This window comes from Coloeus monedula, assembly GCF_965178545.1.
Source record: "Coloeus monedula genome assembly, chromosome: Z".
NCBI lineage: Eukaryota > Metazoa > Chordata > Aves > Passeriformes > Corvidae > Coloeus > Coloeus monedula.
The window spans coordinates 84,907,030-84,925,030 of record NC_138822.1 but is presented as its reverse complement, the minus strand read 5'-3'; the positions used below and the strand labels follow the sequence as shown (position 1 = coordinate 84,925,030).

The window sequence follows — 18,001 nt, the reverse complement described above, 5'->3', positions numbered from 1 at the left end:
GGGCGGTGCCGGGGCGGTGTAACGCGAGGGGCGGTGGCGCGGCTGTCTGAGGGAATGCGGGCGGCCAAGATGGCCGCTGCTGCCGCCGCTGCCGGGCGTCACTGTGAGTGTGGGGGCGCCGCCGCGATGGCGGGAACGGGGGGCCGGGGGCGGCGGGCGGCCTGAGGGCTGCCCGGACACCGCGGGCGCTGCGCGGGCGGGAGCGCGGCGGCGCCGCCGGCAGCGCCGGCACCGCGTTACACAACGCCCGAGAGGCGCCTTTCGTAACGCTGACCCGCGTTTGGGCCGGCGGGGCTGCTGCGGCGGGCGCCCCGGGGGCCGTGCGGCCGGCTGGCTTACCGGGCAGGACGATGGCGGTCTCCCGCCCAGTGCGCCGCGGGGTCTCCTCAGCCGCGCGCGGGGTCTCCTCAGCCGCGGGCTGCGATGCTCAGGGTCTCTCCACCCGAGGCAGACGTGCCCCTTGCTCCTGTCGGGCTCAGCTTCTCGTTGATTTTCTGTATTGTTATATATTTTACCCTCTGTGGAATTCAGTTTGAAACGAGCCGCTCTCCCGTTTGAAAGCGTTTGTGTGGAAATGCTGCCTGTGTCGCAGTTCGCCGCAGGTGCGGTGGGAGGTGTGAGCCCTGGGCGCAGGGCAGGGTCACCGCTGTCCTCCCGCTGCTCACCCCTGCAGCGCTCACATCGTGTCCCTACCGAGAGGCACCTGTGTGCTTACCCACCCCAGTTTTCGCTCTAGAGTTTAATATCGTAATGCCACTTCTAAAACATACGAAAGAACACTTACTAATGTTCCGTCGAGCTGGGATCATCCTCGTTGTACATCCCGTTCTGCACTATGTCCTTCATGATGCAGATGGAAACGTGCATAAACCTCACTTTAAATTATCAATTGCAGAATGTCCTAGGTTGGAAGGGACTCCTGGTCATTGATTCAGCTCCTGGCCCTGCACGGGACACCCCAACAATCCCACCCTGTGCCTGAGAGCATTGTCCAAATGCTCCTGGAGGTCTGGCAGCCTTGGGGCTGTGCCTGTTCCCTGGGGAGCCTGGGCAGTGCCCCAGCCCCCTCTGGGGCAAGAACAAATGCGTTGTTACAGTGCAGAAGTATCAATGCAGCCATTGAAACTTCTGAACTTATTGTTTTCTATAATTAGCATATAGTGTCAGCCCTTCAGAAAGTAATAACCTAAGAACTGGAAGTAAAAAATAATATTTGAAAAGACTCTTTCAGGCATCAGTGATGCTTGAAGTTCTTTAGTTTGCAGCTTTTTGTATAAGTGCAGATGCAGGCATCCACATCTATGTACTCGTAATCCCGAGTAAGAGGCTGGATTTGCAGGATGTGTTTCGTTGCCATTGATTTCAGCAGGTTTTGAGTCTGTTCAGCATCCGTTCAGGAGGTTATTAGAGAACTGTGAGCTGTAAGATGCTCTTCCCAGAGGGTGGGTCGGCTGCTGAGGGACTCTGTGCTATTGTGTCTGGGGTGTGCCCAGGTGTGTCTGACCCACGAGGAGTTACACAGTCTGATGCTTATTCCTTAGTGTCAGCCCCTTGTTTCTGCTCTGTTGTCACCAGTTATTTTGGAGTTATGATTGGAACTCACAGATTAGCGAGGCTTTGGTTCGCTTTTTGGTTGCTGCCTGATATCTGCAGAGCTGTAAGTATAACAAGTGCTCAAAGGAAGGCAGAAGCTTGCGATTTCCTGACTTTCTTTGATTTCAGGACCTGGCGCTTGAGTGAGAAAATGCTGAGCTCGCGGTGCTGTGAGTGGGTTTGTGTGGCTGTGGAGGGATTAGCACTGTGCTGGCGAGGGGCCCCTCGGCCTGGCGCAGGTTATCAGAGCTGTTATCTCTCCGCAGTGCTGAGGAGCTGCAGCCAGCTGCGGGTGCCAGTGCGATGGAGAGGCCAGGCCACGGCCGCCGTGGTGACGGAGAGCACCAAGCCCCAGATCCAGCCCCAGGAGCGGTAGGTGTGCGCAGCAGGGCGGGGGCTCTGTGCCCGCTGCCTCTTCCTGATAGAAGCAGGGCAGCCACGGGGCTTGGTCTGCTTTGTGAGTGTGTGATTGTTTATCTGCCTGGCTGCACTCACCCAGCCCTGTGTTCTCCGTTCCACAGGGCAAGGACAGCCTTGTTCCTGCAGAGCTCCGTGAGCCCGGGGCCCATGTAAGGCCTGAGGCAGTGTAGGAGCAATGGAAGGACATTCATTATCATTATTATTCGAAGTTCTGGTTCTTGCTTCCTGGGTTTTATTCAGCAGCCTTCTGATAAACACTCCAGCAGAAAGGGACTAGAAGCTGAGGTCCTGAAACACTGGCGCAGGCCTGGGCTCCTCTCAGTGCCCTGTTGTGAGACTTTGGCTTTAATGAGAGGAGGGCAAAGCTCCCTGTGCAACCTAAACCATCTGCTTGGGAAGTGAGAGATCCTGGTCTGTGGGCTCCCTTGGGCAGGGGAAACAATTCCATGGGGAAATTGGGTGAGAGTTGTGATCAGCAGCCATTCTGTAAATGCTGATACCACCATCTGTGCTGCTGTGCCGTATGGGACGTCATCCTTACAACAGTGTGCCAGACCTGCACCTGGATAGAAAAGCCACTGTGGAAAAACCCAACCCAAACACAACTGGCCCTGCATGAATTTATGTGTAGAAAGGCTTCTTGCTGCTGTCACTGCTGCAGGAGATGAGATGTGTCCCCACAGTAATGAAGACAAAGACTTGTGCGACTGGCTCATCTGTTATCCAGGGAAGCTGCTGCTTGGTTTGGTAGGAATCCACAGCTGAGACCCTGTTTTATAACCTCCCTTAGAGCCTGCAGCTGCAAGACAGCTTTTTTAGCTCGTTTCCAGCTAAAGTCTGTTACAAAGCGGTTACTTTTTAAAAAAGCAAAGATCGTGTAGATACTTGTGTCTGTCTATTCCTGTTGGTAAACCAAGCGTTTACATAAGCAGGCGGAGCCTCTGAATAGGAGCTGCCTTTGCAAAAGGCAAATGCAGGGAGGATAAACTGGATGTTTTGTCATAATAATAAAAATAAAAGCAGTAGGTCCCTAGGATTTGAAACCTCTCTTGATTCCACAGGAAACCTAAAACCGGAATCTTGATGTTGAACATGGGAGGCCCGGAGCGGCTGGATGATGTCCACGATTTCTTACTGCGTCTCTTCCTGGACAGAGACCTAATGACCCTTCCGGCTCAAAAGTGAGGAGCACTGGGATCTCCCGTGGTACAGGCGGTGTTGGGTGTTGCTGTCTGAGCTGTAGGCTGTGATATTTACCTTCTGTAGAGAGCAGCATTCCCTAAGACTACTTCATCTTGGGAGCAGTCAGTGCAAGAGGCAGTGCTAGAACGCTCTGGAAGTATGTTTGCCATGGTTGTTCTCTTCTAATTGCAGATTGAGGTGTGGGCAGGGTGGTGGAATATAACATCAAACAAACCATGCTGCTTTGCTGTAATTTGCGGAGATTGCCGCAGAAAACCTGCTGCAGCAGAGCGCTGGGGAAGGGCTGGTGGTTTGGGTTGTGCTATTAACACGTCCCTCTTGAATGCTTCAGTCAATTAGCACCGCTCATTGCCAAGCGCCGCACCCCAAAAATCCAGGAGCAGTACAGCAGGATCGGCGGGGGCTCCCCCATCAAGAAGTGGACAGCGGTGCAGGGAGAGGGCATGGTGAAGCTGCTGGACAGCATGTCTCCTCGCACTGGTACTGCTCTGCTCAGCCTCCTACGGGCTGCCTTTGCTCTCTGTCTTGGAACTGTTTGCTTGCAAAGCAGCTTTGGCTTCTTGGTTTTCATTGTGGGGTGCTGTGGATCTCAGCCCTGCTGGGAGGTCATGGCAAAGACAGTGCAGGAGGGATTCCATTCACTGTAAGGTCGTTATTGAGGGCTGGGCTCAGGGAGTCACCTCTCTGTCTCTCCTGTGCTCATGGGAAGATGACTGTGATAGACAAAGTGTGTTATTTTCAGGTGTCCAAAGGCAGGTGCCAGGAGTCTCCCTTAGTGTGTGGCACTGCAAAGCCACACCTGCCCTGTAAGCCCTGCTTGAGCCTGAGGAAGCCTGCACTGAAGACAAGTGGTTGAGGCTTAGATGGGAAAAAAGGGGAATGTATTTCATGTGAACAACTAAGGCAGGTGTGGCAGGAGGGGTTCAGAGTGGCGTTCTCAGCAGCTGTTTCAGGGCTGAAAGGAGGACAGTTGGAGAAAAGACAAGGCTTTGTAGATGAGCACTGCAGGGCATGGCTGAGCGATAGCAGTGAGCCCCGCCCGGGGACACAGCAGGAGATAAGGCTGGACAGTTTGGCTGAGGTGGAAGGAGATGCTCTCTGCCAGTCCTTCATGATGAGAAAACTTCAGACATGAATACAGCCTCCCTCCCCTCTCTCTGGATCACAGAATCCCTCTAAACCTCACTCCCTCCCAGCAAGGAGTGCTGACTGGTATGGGGTAGCCTGTGCCACTCTGCCCAGTAGCCTGAGTGTGATGGGAAATGGGTGCAGATGCTTCTGGGAATGTCCTTCCACGCAGGGCTATTTTGTAGCTTTTTGTGGCACTTGCCTCAGGCTTGGCTAGAAAAGGGCTAGAGGAAAAGGACTACTACAAGGGTCTGGAAGGTGAAAAGCAACATTCTTGGAAGGCTAGAACTAAATTTATTTCATCCATTCAGAATGCAGTGTGTCACTGGTGCCTTCATTCAGGTGATGTTCAAACCTTTCTCCACAGATGTGACTCCCTAGCTTAGTTCGAGCTGTCCCTCGAAGTACAGTCCCTGCAAGTACAGTCAGAGCCTGAGGCCTGCTGTGTCACCCAAGGCAGGAGTGATCTTGGAGCAGGAGCCCCTGAAGGGTCAGGCTTGCAGGAGGTTCTGGAGCTAAAACTTGGACGGTTTATCTGCTATTCCCAGTGTCCCACTCCCACTTGCTTTTGTTTGATGACCACTCTCTGTGCAGTCACACCCTTCTCTGGGCATCTCTCCCACCTGATAAGTCCTTTGGAGACTCCTTTTTTACTTGACAGCAGCTGCAGTTTAACAATAGAATGTGCTGAGCACTGCCAGCCACTTCCTTCATCATCCCAAGTGACCTTGCAGAGCACTGTGTTCCTTCCGAACAGCTTGGAACAGCTGGATGTGCTTCCAGACAGCATTTGGGAATGTGGTGTGCTCACAGGTAGCACTTTGGGAGTGCTGAGCCCTCTTAATGAGTAACTGGCAGGAGGTGCTGGTACCATGTGAAACGTGGCAAAAAAGAAATAATTTCAGGGTCATTTTGCCTTGATCTGGTCTGGGCAGCAACTGAAACCTCAGTGTGTCAGGAAAACTGCTCTCCTCCTAAATTCAGACACAGCACTGTACCAGCTCCTAGGAGGGGAACTAACTATCCAAGCCAAAATCAGGACAGGATGTCACTCTTATTTAAGTTGTCTGTATACAGACACCAGCATCTCCCTTTTGCTGCCCATGGTTCTGAATAAAACCTGACACTGTGAGGGTATTGCTTCCAGGTTGGCAATGTTTTGAATGTCCTTTCCCAGGTTAAACTCCTACAGTCCCTGCTGTGGTTAGTCAGACTTTTGTCTTCAATGCCATTCAAAGATGTTAATGAGGTTACTGGCTCAAGGGCTCCCGAAGTTGGGTCATTATTTGCTGCTGCTCCCAGCTGGGAGCTCTCATGCCTCCTGCAGAGAACTGGGGCTGTCTAAACCTGTTTTCTGAATCCTGCATAAATGTATGGAGTGGAGCCCAAGCACGGGACATCTGCTTCCTTCAGAAACCTGCTAAATGTTATTTCAGAGCCACTGACCCGGAAACCCTGAAAAAGAAACTTTGCTTTTGTTCTCCTAAGAACCTCTGTCCTCCACTTAAAAAAACAAAACAGCAAACCTCCCCTGCCTGCCCCCCGTCCCCTAACCAAGCCGTGCTCCCAAAGCTGACACCCAAAAGATTAGAGACAGAAAATGGAGAAACCTGAGATGTCCTCGGGGAGAATCATATTGCCTCCAAAATTAGGTGTTAAAGCCATGAAGCTTTTTATAAAACTCCTCCAAAGTTAGAATGGGAGAGCATTTATCCCTGATTCACTGCTCTGCTGCCCCAGACAATAGTGCTGGTCCTTGGGGTTTTGGTGCCCTGGGAGCAGGCGTGCTGGGCAGGGAAGGCAGCTGGAGCTGAGGACTGTGAGGACATTGGGGTGTTCATTTAGCTTTTTGTAGTGACACTTTTTTATCATTACATCATTAAAATTAGGACTTGCCCAGTGAGACATGAGGGCTCTGTCCAGGCTGGGACCCATGTCTCTGCTAAATGCAGGAGAAGCAGGCAAGTGATGTTCCTGCAGAAGCAAACCATGATATAAATCACTTTTAAATTCTAATTACAGCCAAGTGAGGTACCAGAAAATTGCTTGGCCAAAGAAAGGGTTTAGAAAAGTAGCCAGAAAATTATCGACAAGTTTACTTCAGCAGTTTCAGCCTGCCTGTTCTTGTCTATTTGAAATATTAATGATGTGTTACTGTGAGTTCTCACCTTTTCCTGCACTTTCTCTTCCTGTGCTTGGGCTGGCAGCGCCTCACAAGTACTACATCGGCTTCCGGTACGTGCATCCCCTGACAGAGGAGGCCATTGAGCAGATGGAGAAGGATGGCATTGAGAGGGCTGTTGCCTTCACCCAGTACCCCCAGTACAGCTGCTCCACCACAGGTGAGCCCCCGAGCAGAGCAGGGGTGCTGTAGGCACGTGGCTGTGAACGTGGATAAATCATCTGAACTTTGATCAGACTGGTGCATTGTATGAGCTTGGATATAATTGTTCCCATTGGAGACTCTCAGCTCTGATTTACAATTGCATTTTAATTATGTAGCATTTAAAATATGGTAATAGCTTGCTGCAAGGCTGTTTCAATCTGACAGGTTGCTGATGGCCTGGCTGAACTTGTGTTGTCAATTCTGTTTCAGGAAGCAGTTTAAATGCCATTTATCGCTACTATAACGAGAAAGGGGAGAAGCCAAAGATGAAGTGGAGCATAATTGACCGATGGCCCACACATCCCCTTCTTATTCAGGTGTGGATCTGAAGCCTTTGGGGTTTATATATTTTCTTTTAAAATATAGAAAAAAATACTGAGGAAGGATAACAGGAAGGCTTCAATCTGAGGGTGCATTTTAGTTGTGCGATGAAATGAGTCTTGTCTACCATGTCTGAAATTACAGGAGAAGGAGGGTTATTTCATGCCAGATGCTTTGGCAAGATAAGGTGTGAAAGTGACCATTGTGCACATCCTGTTTTAAAAGCTGAATGATGTTACCCTAATGGTGGTGGCTGGAAGGAACCTCTACAGGCCATTAGTCCAAATTTCTGCTCAGAGCACGTCTGTGATCAGCGCACACAGAGATCATGTTGGTTTGGCAATTCCCCTCCGGCAGCAAAGAGTAATTCCTGGCTGTGGCAGGAGCAATGAGGGAGAAGCCTTGCTGCTTTCTTTTCAGAGAAAATGGCCCTTTGGTCTTTATCAGGGAGCTTCTCCTTTTGTGTGGGTTTGCAGTTTCTCTGGTGTGCTGAGCAGATGAAAAAAACACTGAAGGCAGGCAAGGTGGAACTGCCTGTGCTGGGTGACATTCCCTGGACACACTGCCTGAGTGTTGTGCACACTGAAGGGAATTTGGGAGTTCTTAAGGCAACAAGAAACATGGGAGCTGCCTGTCTGGATCACTAAGAGCAGGAATGTCTCCCAGTGTTCCTGATTCAGGTCTTTGTTTCTGTTTCTCTGAGCAGTGCTTTGCTGATCACATCCAGAAGGAACTGAACCTGTTCCCACCAGACAAAAGGAAAGATGTGGTCATTCTCTTCTCGGCCCACTCGCTGCCCATGTCTGTGAGTTACCTCAGGGAAGGGTGTGGGGACAGCTGTGGAAGTGCCAGGCAAATCTGGTCCTTCCCCAGAGTGTTCACTGGATGACAGAGGTGCGGTGTGTTCGTGGTGCAGGTGGTGAATCGCGGCGATCCGTATCCTCAAGAAGTGGGAGCTACTGTCCAGAGAGTCATGGAGAAGCTCAACTACTCCAACCCTTACAGGCTTGTGTGGCAGTCCAAGGTACGTGCTCAGGGAAGCTGAGCAGGTAAACCCTGTGCAGGGTTTTACTGAACTGAAAAAAATACTCCTTTATTTGCATTTTCAGTTATTTTAATCAGTCTAGTTCAGGCCGGCCCAGGTTCTGTTCCTTTGAGGTGTAATGGTGGGAAGTGTGTCTCCATTCATTAAACAATTAATGGAGAAAGTGAGAAGTACAACCAAAAGCAGGGAAATACAAATAGCTGTTTCCATCCCATCCATAATCTGGTCTCTGTCATCCTGCCTAAGGAAATGTGGGTGTTCTTTGTAAGAATGATTTAATGAGTGTTTTTCCTTTATTTCCCCTTTCTTCTTCCAGGTTGGACCAATGCCTTGGCTTGGTCCCCAGACAGATGAGACCATTAAAGGACTGTGCCAGCGAGGAAAGAAGAACATGTTGTTGGTCCCAATAGCATTTACGAGTGACCACATTGAAACACTGTATGAGCTGGATATCGAGTATGCCCAGGTTTTAGCCAACGAGGTGAATGCTCTGTGGGTTTGGTCTTGTTTGGGTAGTGCTGCTCTGAAATTATTTCTCCTGGGGTGCAATTTGGTTTGTAGTTGCTTCTTGCAATATGATTTGGGATGAGCTTTATTTTCCTGTAAATCAAAAATTAATCTGAACTGGCTTAACCACAACACAGGTGCAAGTTTGTCTTTCTGGTATAAAGACCATTACAATTATTGCTGAAAAAGAATGACTTTTGGCAGCAAAACAAAATGTTGCCCCATCGTAATTTTTGCTATACTAAAAACCATGATACTGCATTTAATCCTGTCATTTTGGGGCAACTTCTGAATGAAGTAGGAAGATTTTGAAGGCTACCCAGTGAAGGATCTAGCAGATTTAACAGATCTAACTTTTTCCTCCTTACTTTTGATTCAGTGTGGAGTAGAAAACATCAGAAGAGCAGAGTCTCTCAATGGAAATCCACTCTTCTCCAAGGTATCTGCTATGTTGCAGTGGCTGTAAAGGTTTGCAGTTGTGTTTCCTGCTGAGCATGGATGTTTTCAGGTCGTTTTAACGTATTTTGAGTTTAAGAACAGAAATGGAGCCCCGCGTACCTCATCTGTCTAGCGCAGAGGGGTTTCCTGTACCGCAGTTGGTGTGTTTTTGTCAGAAGGGGGCACAGGCTCAGCAGCCCCGTGCCGGGGCTAGGGCGGGGGGTTTGCACAGCTGGATTTGCTCCCTCTGACCTTTGCCACCTGCCCTGCAGGCCCTGGCAGACCTGGTGTGCTCCCACCTGCAGTCCAACGAGGTGTGCTCCCGCCAGCTGACCCTGTGCTGCCCGCTCTGCGTCAACCCCGTGTGCAGGGAGACCAAGGCGTTCTTCACCAGCCAGCCCCTGTGAGCCCGGGAGCCGCCTGCATCCCTCGGAGCCGCCTGCGGAGGGACACTGCCCCGGACCAGCCCTCCCGGCACACACCCACAGGCTGGTGCTCTCAGTGCTGTTATCGCCCACAACAGCACAGAGAACTTGACTTTGGTTTAATTTTTCTTATGTTTTCTTTGTTTGAGAAGAGTTGTAGGAAGTAGGGAAATGAGGGCGTTTACGCTGTCAGGCGTGAGGAGATCTCGTGTCATCCGACCCCGATCGGACTTGGCGTGAGCCTGGCAGTGCGCACTGAAAAACTTACACAGCTTTTTTACAATTAGCTTCTATTTCTATGCAGGGATTTATTTGTATGCAGGGTGGTCATGAGTGCATTAACTTGCCAAGTCAAAGGTACAATTATTTTGGTTTTGCTTAAGGTGCAGTCTGACCAGCACAGTCTGTTGTCTGTTCTGAGAGGGACTTTGCAGATGGCTTTGGAGACTTTGGAGATCAAGTGGCTTCTAATGCTTTTTAATAATGTGTGTATACATATATATATATATATATATATATATATTTTTTTTTTTTTTTTTTTTTAGAACATAAAGATAAGGCTTTGTTTTGTTTTGGTTTTCTCCTGCCAGAAACTTCCAGTGAAAGCTTAGCTGGGATAGTAGAACGCACAAAACTTGTTTACATTTTTTAGAAAAAACATTTTCATTATCTGCAGGAAAGCATTTGAAGAGCATAAATTGAAAGGAATTAGCCTGCTTAGGTGATACTGGAGAATTTGATCCTTTGAAACTGTGTGTTTCAAGCCTAGCAGGAGCATGTGTGGAAACATGTTGGCTTATCTTAAGCAGAATGGCTTTTTAAATTATTATTATTTTTATTAAAAAGGGCTTTCTCTGTTTGGTGAAGTAAATTTAGGAAGTCAGGCTTGTTCTCCAGGAGGTCTATAGATCCACTCTGTGCTTTCTACTGTGCCACAGTACTGTGTTTTTGTGGGATACCTCTGGAGTGCCATAGGTAGGATTGATATGGCTTCATTGCTGTTATTTAAATGGAGATGATCAGCCAGGAGTAATTTACAGTTTTACATTGCAGATGCCTGAGAACAGGCTGCCCCGTGCTGGGGCTCTCCTGAAAGGCTGCCAGCCCACAGCAGAGCTGAGCTGGGCAGGGCCCTGGCACTGAGTGTCCCCCTGGGGAGGCACAGGGGCCCCTCCTGCCACCGGGGCGGGAGCAGAGCTGTGACCGTGTCCCGTGGCACTGAGCTGTCCGTGTGGTGGCCCAGCTGGCACCTCCTCGGGGGCACACGTTTACTTGATGTCTTTAGCACTGAAACGCCAGGACCTGGGCACTGCAGGCTGGTTCTTGGGAATTGCTGGTGTCTGGGAAGCAGATGCCACGCTTCTCAGCCATGTTGATCTGCTCAGGTAACCATGAGGCATGAGTAGTTTGGACCTCTGATCTTTTGAAAACAGGGTGTTTAAAGAGAGAAAAGGCCTCTTGTGGTATATCAGGGGTTTGTCTTGTTCTGTTTTGTTGGAAGAAGTAAAGGTGGGGTACCAAAGGAATGGATGGATGCTGTGTTGAGCACCTGTGGAGTGGTGTAAATCCCTAATACCTCTGGAGAGTTGCTTGCTCCACTGCCATACCTGCTTCCCAGGGTGAGACAGACTGAGATTCCTTCAGTGCCAGAACCTCCTGCAGCACCCTGTTCCTCGCAGAAAGAAGTCTTCCTTGACCCTTCATGCCTGTGCCTGTTTCAGTGGCAGGGAGCCAGAAGCTTCTCTTCTCCCTCTTCTCCCTCCCCTTGGTCTCTGCTCGCTGCCTTGGCAGCAGAAAGCACATTATATCTGGGAACACTGGCCTTACGTCTCTTGTTGGACAAAGAACTTTCTCTGTTCCACTTCTCTGCGTGACACTTCGGGGTCAGTGGAAAACAATCTGGTCTGTCAAATCTTCCAACTCACTCCTGTATCCTCACAGCTGACCTTCAGGTGGTCCAGGCTGTGACCACCACATTGACAAAGTGTGGAAAGCAGAGGTTAATTTCCTATGAACTTTGTGGTATTATAAATACAGATGGCTTTTCATTTTCATACTGGAGAGAGTCCTAAAAATCCTAGCTGGCACTGATTCTGAGGCATTACGTTTGTCCCCAGTAATAAAAGGTACTTAAAATTCACTTTTGAGTGTTCTAACCACAAGTGGGATAATTACTCTGTTGCTGCTATTAGACCATAATGTAGAAATCACTTAATTTTCCAGCTTTTAGCAGATGGGGCCTGTCTCACGGAGCTGGTGGTACTGGTTGCTGTCAAAGGGTATTTTCATAGAGGTTTCTGAGGAGTTCCTCATCTCTCAAGCCAATGCCCAGCGGGTTGGGTGAGTGTCTGCCCCAAGGAGAGATGAATCCCATGGTGCATGTGCCTTCCTGAGCCCTCCTCAGTGCCATGTCCTGCTGAGTTTGCAGCTCCTCTGCCCCGTAGCTGTTCCGAGTGCCCCTCTGGTGGGCTGGAAACCTCTGGTGCTACCGGCTCTGGGCCTGGTGTGCCCGGATCTGGGAGGCTCTGGTCCCTGGACAGCAATCCAGCTGGGTTGTTCTTATCAGTGACACTCCTCTTGCAGCACTGCAGTCACAAGTGTTGCTCATGCACATATCCCTGACAAGAACAGGCAGTGGGAAGCTAGCCTGTGGGATGTGAGGCAGCGCTGCATCCCAAGGTTTCCTTGGTGAGAGCTGAGTCCTCAGGCTGGGCTGGAGCTGTGGGGGGCTTTGGGGATGGCAGGGGGTCACTGTCCTCCTGCCCCAGCTGGGGTGGCACCTAAGTGCAGGAGTGAGCTGGGCAGGGGATCTGCCCACCAGAGCTGCCAGCACTGTGGAGCTCTGGCCTCAGGATATCGACTGGAAATTGAGGAGTTAGGAACAGCCTGTGGTGTCCTGAGGGAAGAAATGGGAAGTAGTGGGGTAAGGTTGTTTTCCTGCTTTTACACTCTGCAGTTTGGCTTATTTTTTCATTACTGAGTGAATTTTTCTCTTTTGAATTTCTTTCTAACCTGTCCCTTGGTCCTAGCTGCATTTCAGAGAAGGTGGAAGCTTCCAAAAGGTGCTGTGGCACCAAAAGGTGTGTGGATGGTGTCGGAGCTGGCCTTCTGCCATCCCCTGGAGAGGAGGATGGCATAGCTGAGTTCAGTGGGGCTAGGGTTTCCCTAGGAATACCTAAAAGTTCAGTGAATTCTCCCTTTCCACCATGGACAGAGAGCTGGGGATCACCATGAAGTGTATGCTGCAAGAGAGAGCAGCTCCTTTGATTTTGTTAATGCCAGATGTGTACAGACCCTTGCTTTTAGCCCAACATATGCATTTCAGATTGACCAAGGACTTCCATTTGATGTAACACAGCGAATTTGGATAATCTTACTGTGTGTCATTTGCCATAAGGATGGAATTCCAATTAAAGGTTTTTTTAAGAAATAACGGAGCTGTGTGTCTTTGTAAGAGCCCTTTATGCTGGTGTTTGGGGTTCTCTGCACCTCTGGTGTCAGGCTGAGGTGAGTTACACCCCCTAAAAAGGCTGGAGAAGATGGTGAATCAGGTATTTGCCCTGGTTTGGGATCCCACCTGTGATGGATATTTTATTCTGTTCCCTGTTAGCGGTCTCTGGGCAGCTCCTTCCTGATCTTACTAATTAAGTGCTTGATTGATTATTTTCTAGAGCAGGGATTGGAGCTGTTGGATACTTAAGCTGATCCATTAGTGAGCTCTTGTGAGCTGGGTTGTGACAGGGGAGAGAGCAAGATGCAAAACCAACACAATGGAAGGTGGGATAAATGGAGGAGAGCAGTGATAATTCTTTTCCTGTGGAATCTCTGGCCAAGCTCTGCTGGTTTACTGTCGAGTGGGGATTTGGCTGTGTGAGTGTGGCAGAACTTCAGCAATGTCATATTTGAATCCAAAACCGTGTCTAACATTGTGGAAGCACTTTTCCTTCCTCCTTCTTTCCAAAGGGCTCACTCTCCACCTGCTTTCCTGCTTGGCAGTGTTTCTCTCATCCCATTTAGAAGTACTTGTCTCCAGCAGCACAACCTGGGGCAGCGCAAGGGATTTATTTGTAAATCAGCAATTTCAAGCCCTCAGGAGCAGGTTCTGCTCCTGCCTGTAGAGCATGGGGATTTGCAAATTTGGACCAGGTCTAAAACCTGCCTTCTATTTTCCTGCTGAATTTGTTCTCAGCAGTAATTGCCGGGAAAAGGTTATTTAATTTGAGTCCATTGGCCTGGCTGATGGGCATCCTTCCCATGACTGCACAGAGATGGATTGTCTGTCCAGAGAGGGATGAGCTCCGAGACGTGCGGCCTTTGATCCTCTGGGCTCAGAGGTTGCTCCAGGAGCGGCTGCCCGGTGACATCTGAGCTCCAAAGGCCAATAGAGCACAAGGCCACAAAGTGGGGAGGAAGTGCTCCTTCCCATCACTGGAGCTGTTCAGAACCAGGCTTGGAGCACTGGTCTAGTGGAAGGTGTCCCTGCCTTCCAACCTAAAGCAGTCTGGGATCCTGTGAGTCACTAGAGGTGTTGCCTGTGATCCCATTGCTCACGGGGCAGGGAAAGGGACCGTGGAACTGAAGCCTGGCAGTTCCCAGAATGATGGAGAGGGAGCTGTCACGGGGAATCCAGAGCACTCCATTCTTCTCCTGTCATTTTTAAGGATGATCCATAATGTGTGAACATCACCCGCAATCGAGGCCTAATTGTGTTTCTCCAGCGAGCAGGCAGCACTTCCAAGGAAGCTTAAACGAGCACTTAAGGGATAATGCTCGGAGCAGGTCCGGGGGGGCTCCGTGCCCTGGCCCGGCTCCTCACAGCCAAATCCCCCAGCGCTTTTATCCTGGAGTTATTGAGCCATTATGGGCTATGGTTGTCTTTTACAGCCTTGGATTTCTTGTGCTGTCAGGCGGGAGGGGAGGGATGTGTAACATGACCCAAAGTGGTCTTGTTTGTTTTAATCTGCTGGTTTAATATCTTATGGCTTCCTGCCATTATCCCTTTCGGAGCCGGACCCTGGAGTCGCTCCTGGAGGTTTGCTGTGTGCAGAGACTGAAGGCAGCTTCCAGTGGGTGCAGCTTGTGGCTGGCAGAGCTGGCCTTGGCTTGTTCTCTGTGTGTGGGGGCACTGGTGACAGCTGTTCCCACCTGATGATCCCACTGTGGTGTCCTGCCACACTGCCTATCCCAAGGCTCTTTCCTCCTGGTTGTTCTCTTTCAGCACCTCCATCCCACATGTGCTGAAAATCAGTGGCATTGCAAAAGCTCCTGCTGTTTTCCTCCAAAAGAAACCCACCTCCCTCACCCTGACCTGCTGTTGGTGTGCAGCTTTCCCTGCAGGCTGCATCCCAGGCTGTTTCCTGAGGGAGTTCCCGCAGGGTTTCAAGTGGTGCGGAGTGTCTGGATCAGAAGAGCTGCCAGCACTTCATCTGCAGTCAGGAGGGACCCGCGCCGTGATCGCTGCGGGTCCCACACGGCACATCATTACTGTCAAGTTCATCCTGACGGATGCACTGCCGTTCCCAGCACTGCCGTTCCCAGCACTGCCCGAGGAGCGGGAGGAGGAGGATGGGAGTGTGGTGTCTGCTCCTTGGGGCTGGGCTGCTCTGAGGGTGAGTGCTCCCTCCGGGGAGCAGGGACACCATCCAGCCTGGCTGCCACGGGCTGTCCCTGCATCCCTGGGATGGAAGGGCTGTTTTGGTGCTTCATTTTTTATCATTGCTGACAAAACTGAGGGGGTTTTATAGCATTTTAACCTGGAATAATTGTGATTCTTGGCAGGGTTGGGAAACAGTGAGTTGAGTGGAATTCACAGGAGTGAGCTCCATGGGTATAGAGTTGGCCCTGGACCTGAGCGCAGGGGGCATGGCCTAGCATTGGGAAAAGCTGATGTTGATACAGCATCCCAGCCCAGCTGCAATCCTGCCACACACCCAGCTCATCCTTCAGCTTTTTCGGCAGCTTAATGAAATGGTCCCATTTCCTTCTTCCAGCTGTGCCCACTGCTAAGTGCCTGGAAAATGCATTCCCGGGGGAACAATCCTGCAAGTGAGATGGAAATGACCTGCCGCGGCTGCATTAGTCTTGGTGTCATCGCTTTTGCCTCTTTGCTGTTTGAGTGGTTTTTCCCTTTCCATGCTCAGCAGCCATCCTGGTGGCACTGGCTCCTGTGGTCCTCACCACCTCCCTGCATGGGAAGGGGGCTTAGGAAAACACTCCTCACCCAGCCTGTTTGCTCTGGCTCAGCCCCGCGCCCAGGGGCTGCTCAGGGGGCACGGAGGGCTCAGGGCCCCCCTCCTGTTCCCTGGGAGCACCTTGCACACCCCAGCCAGGGGAGAAGGAAAGGAGGCTGGAAGAGCCACGTTCTGGGCTCTGTGATACACAGTGCTGAGGAGGCAGCTCTGCCTTTATCTGCACCCGTGGCCACTCAGCAAAGTGAAATGAAGCAGCGTAAATTTAATTAATGGCAGAATCTGGCCCAGTGTCGAGAGAGGGACACGAAGAGAATGAGCATGAAAACAAATTTTTCAGTGAGCTTATTAACCCCAAGGTTAGGCACTGGTGCCAAGGTTAGATCCTAGACAATAAACCCCCAGTGCCTTGTTACTGTTCTGGGGCTGGGACATGGTGCTGCTTGGGGCTCTGAGGTCCTCCCGTGCCCTCCCCAAGCTGACCCTCCTCCAGCTGGGCAGAGAGGGATGGCAGCTGGAGAGAGGGCAGGAAAGGGCTGCTTTTGTTTGGTTTTTTAAGAGAGAAACACAGGAAAGTGTTTTTCTTGTGCACTTTGTTTTGTTTTTTTTCACAGAGACAAAACAAACAAGACTTGCCCACAGCTAGGGTAACTGACTAAATGAATGAATGAATGAAGGCAAACCTGCTACATCCTCCTTGCCATCGAATTTCAGCTCCAGGAACCTCCTGCCTCCTCCCGTAGAGCTGCTTCAGGGAATGAAAGTGCAATTAATTACAAAATTTTATAATTTTATGGTAATTACATTGCATCATGTAATTCTATAACTTACATAAATACAAAGTGATTTATCCTTTAATATCACAGCTACACGAGCTGTGCTCATGGGAGAAGGTGCCAGATCTTTTTCCAAGTACTTTTTGCTCACACTTGGCCAGGCCCTCAGTCCCAGGTAGCACTTTTGGGACATGGTCCTACACTGGGTCCTGCATTAGTCTGGCTGTGCTCAGCTCTCCTCACCCCTCCCTATCTCTGAGAGAGCTGTAGCAGCCCGAGCCCCTGTTTGGCTCCACTCCCCCCCTTGGTGTGGGATTGGGCCATGGTGGAAAAAACCCTGGGAAAAAACAGGAACTTTTGATTGCACAAGGAAGCAAAAGCATTGTTTTCCTCCTTTATTGAACTTTGGCAAATAATATGTGTGTGTGGGTTTTACATCAATAGCTATAAATAAAACTTTGAAAGCAATGTAATACTTGTCATTGAGATAAAGGACATCTATTGGCACAAATCAGTGAGTAAAAACCCTTTAATGATAAAATAACATTCACTCTTTAGCTACTTTATTTGTCTGAAAAACTCAGCTTACACTCAGTTCAACATATCACCTTCCACAAAGTTAAAAAATGACATAAAATGACATAATAAAATAGACCTTAAATTTCATAATACAAGTACCTTGGCAAATTCCAGCCAGCTGGAGCAGCTCGTGCCGGCCCCGCTGTGCCCTTGCCATGGCCTCACATACCCCTTGTTGCCTCTGGACTGAGGAATGCAGGTGTACTCAGCGCCTGGTTTTACAACAACTGCGTGTCGGTGAGGAGTGGTGGCATCTGCCAGCAGGGCTCTGCCGAAACATCCCGGCTCTGCTTATTGCGGAAGAACGTGGAAAGCTTTCTGGAAGATTAACCACTGTTACAATCATCAACTGTCTTACAAAAACCCCTATTTAAAGTTCTTGTATCTGTTACTGTCTTTGGCAGAGAAATCAGGAAAAAACCCCCCCGACTATATTACACAGCTTTCATTATTATCACAACCTACCGAGTAAGGCCAAATAAAAACGTCTCCTTGCACTAATGAAAGCACATCTCTAATATACCCTTAATGACAGACGATATCAACACTCTACCGACGGGACTCAGAGGTCTCCTCAGAAGACTGCGACTCCCCCCTCCCCAAGCCACCTCTTCCACGCAGAGTAAAGGGTACGGAGCAGTTGGTTTGGCTTTATGTCCAGTACGGCCCAGGATCTGGGGGACATCGGGGCTCCAAAGCTGGACCCGGAGAGAAAACACAACCCATTCTTAACTGGGGGAGCTGGGGCTCGAGCGTGAATCCGGCTTGTGACACGAGGGAGAAATCAAAGGGGGGATAAAGCACCTTAACAAACCTGGCGCCGGGACAGGGGGTGGGCAAGGGGCTGCCGGAGCCGGGGCTGCCCAACAGGCAGGAGCAGCACGGGACACAGCTGGACTGCTCAGATGGACACCCAGGCCAGCGACGGGACAGGTGACACGGCTGGGAGAGCGCTGCTGACCCCAGCTCGTGTGTCCTGCCCGTGCTGGCAC

The 18,001-nt window shown here is 50.3% G+C and overlaps 1 protein-coding gene across 1 annotated transcript; it reads left to right on the top strand.

Annotated features, from left to right (window-relative positions):
* Window positions 1–12,893, top strand: LOC309585213 (ferrochelatase, mitochondrial). The gene is made up of 11 exons (XM_082301813.1): window positions 1–103; window positions 1,860–1,965; window positions 3,075–3,194; window positions 3,548–3,696; window positions 6,552–6,686; window positions 6,941–7,047; window positions 7,758–7,856; window positions 7,968–8,075; window positions 8,413–8,577; window positions 8,983–9,042; window positions 9,314–12,893. The coding sequence occupies exons 1-11, from the start codon at window positions 55–57 to the stop codon at window positions 9,446–9,448; spliced, it is 1,233 nt and encodes a 410-aa protein (XP_082157939.1). The 5' UTR covers window positions 1–54; the 3' UTR covers window positions 9,449–12,893.
* Window positions 12,894–18,001: the final 5,108 nt, after the last annotated feature.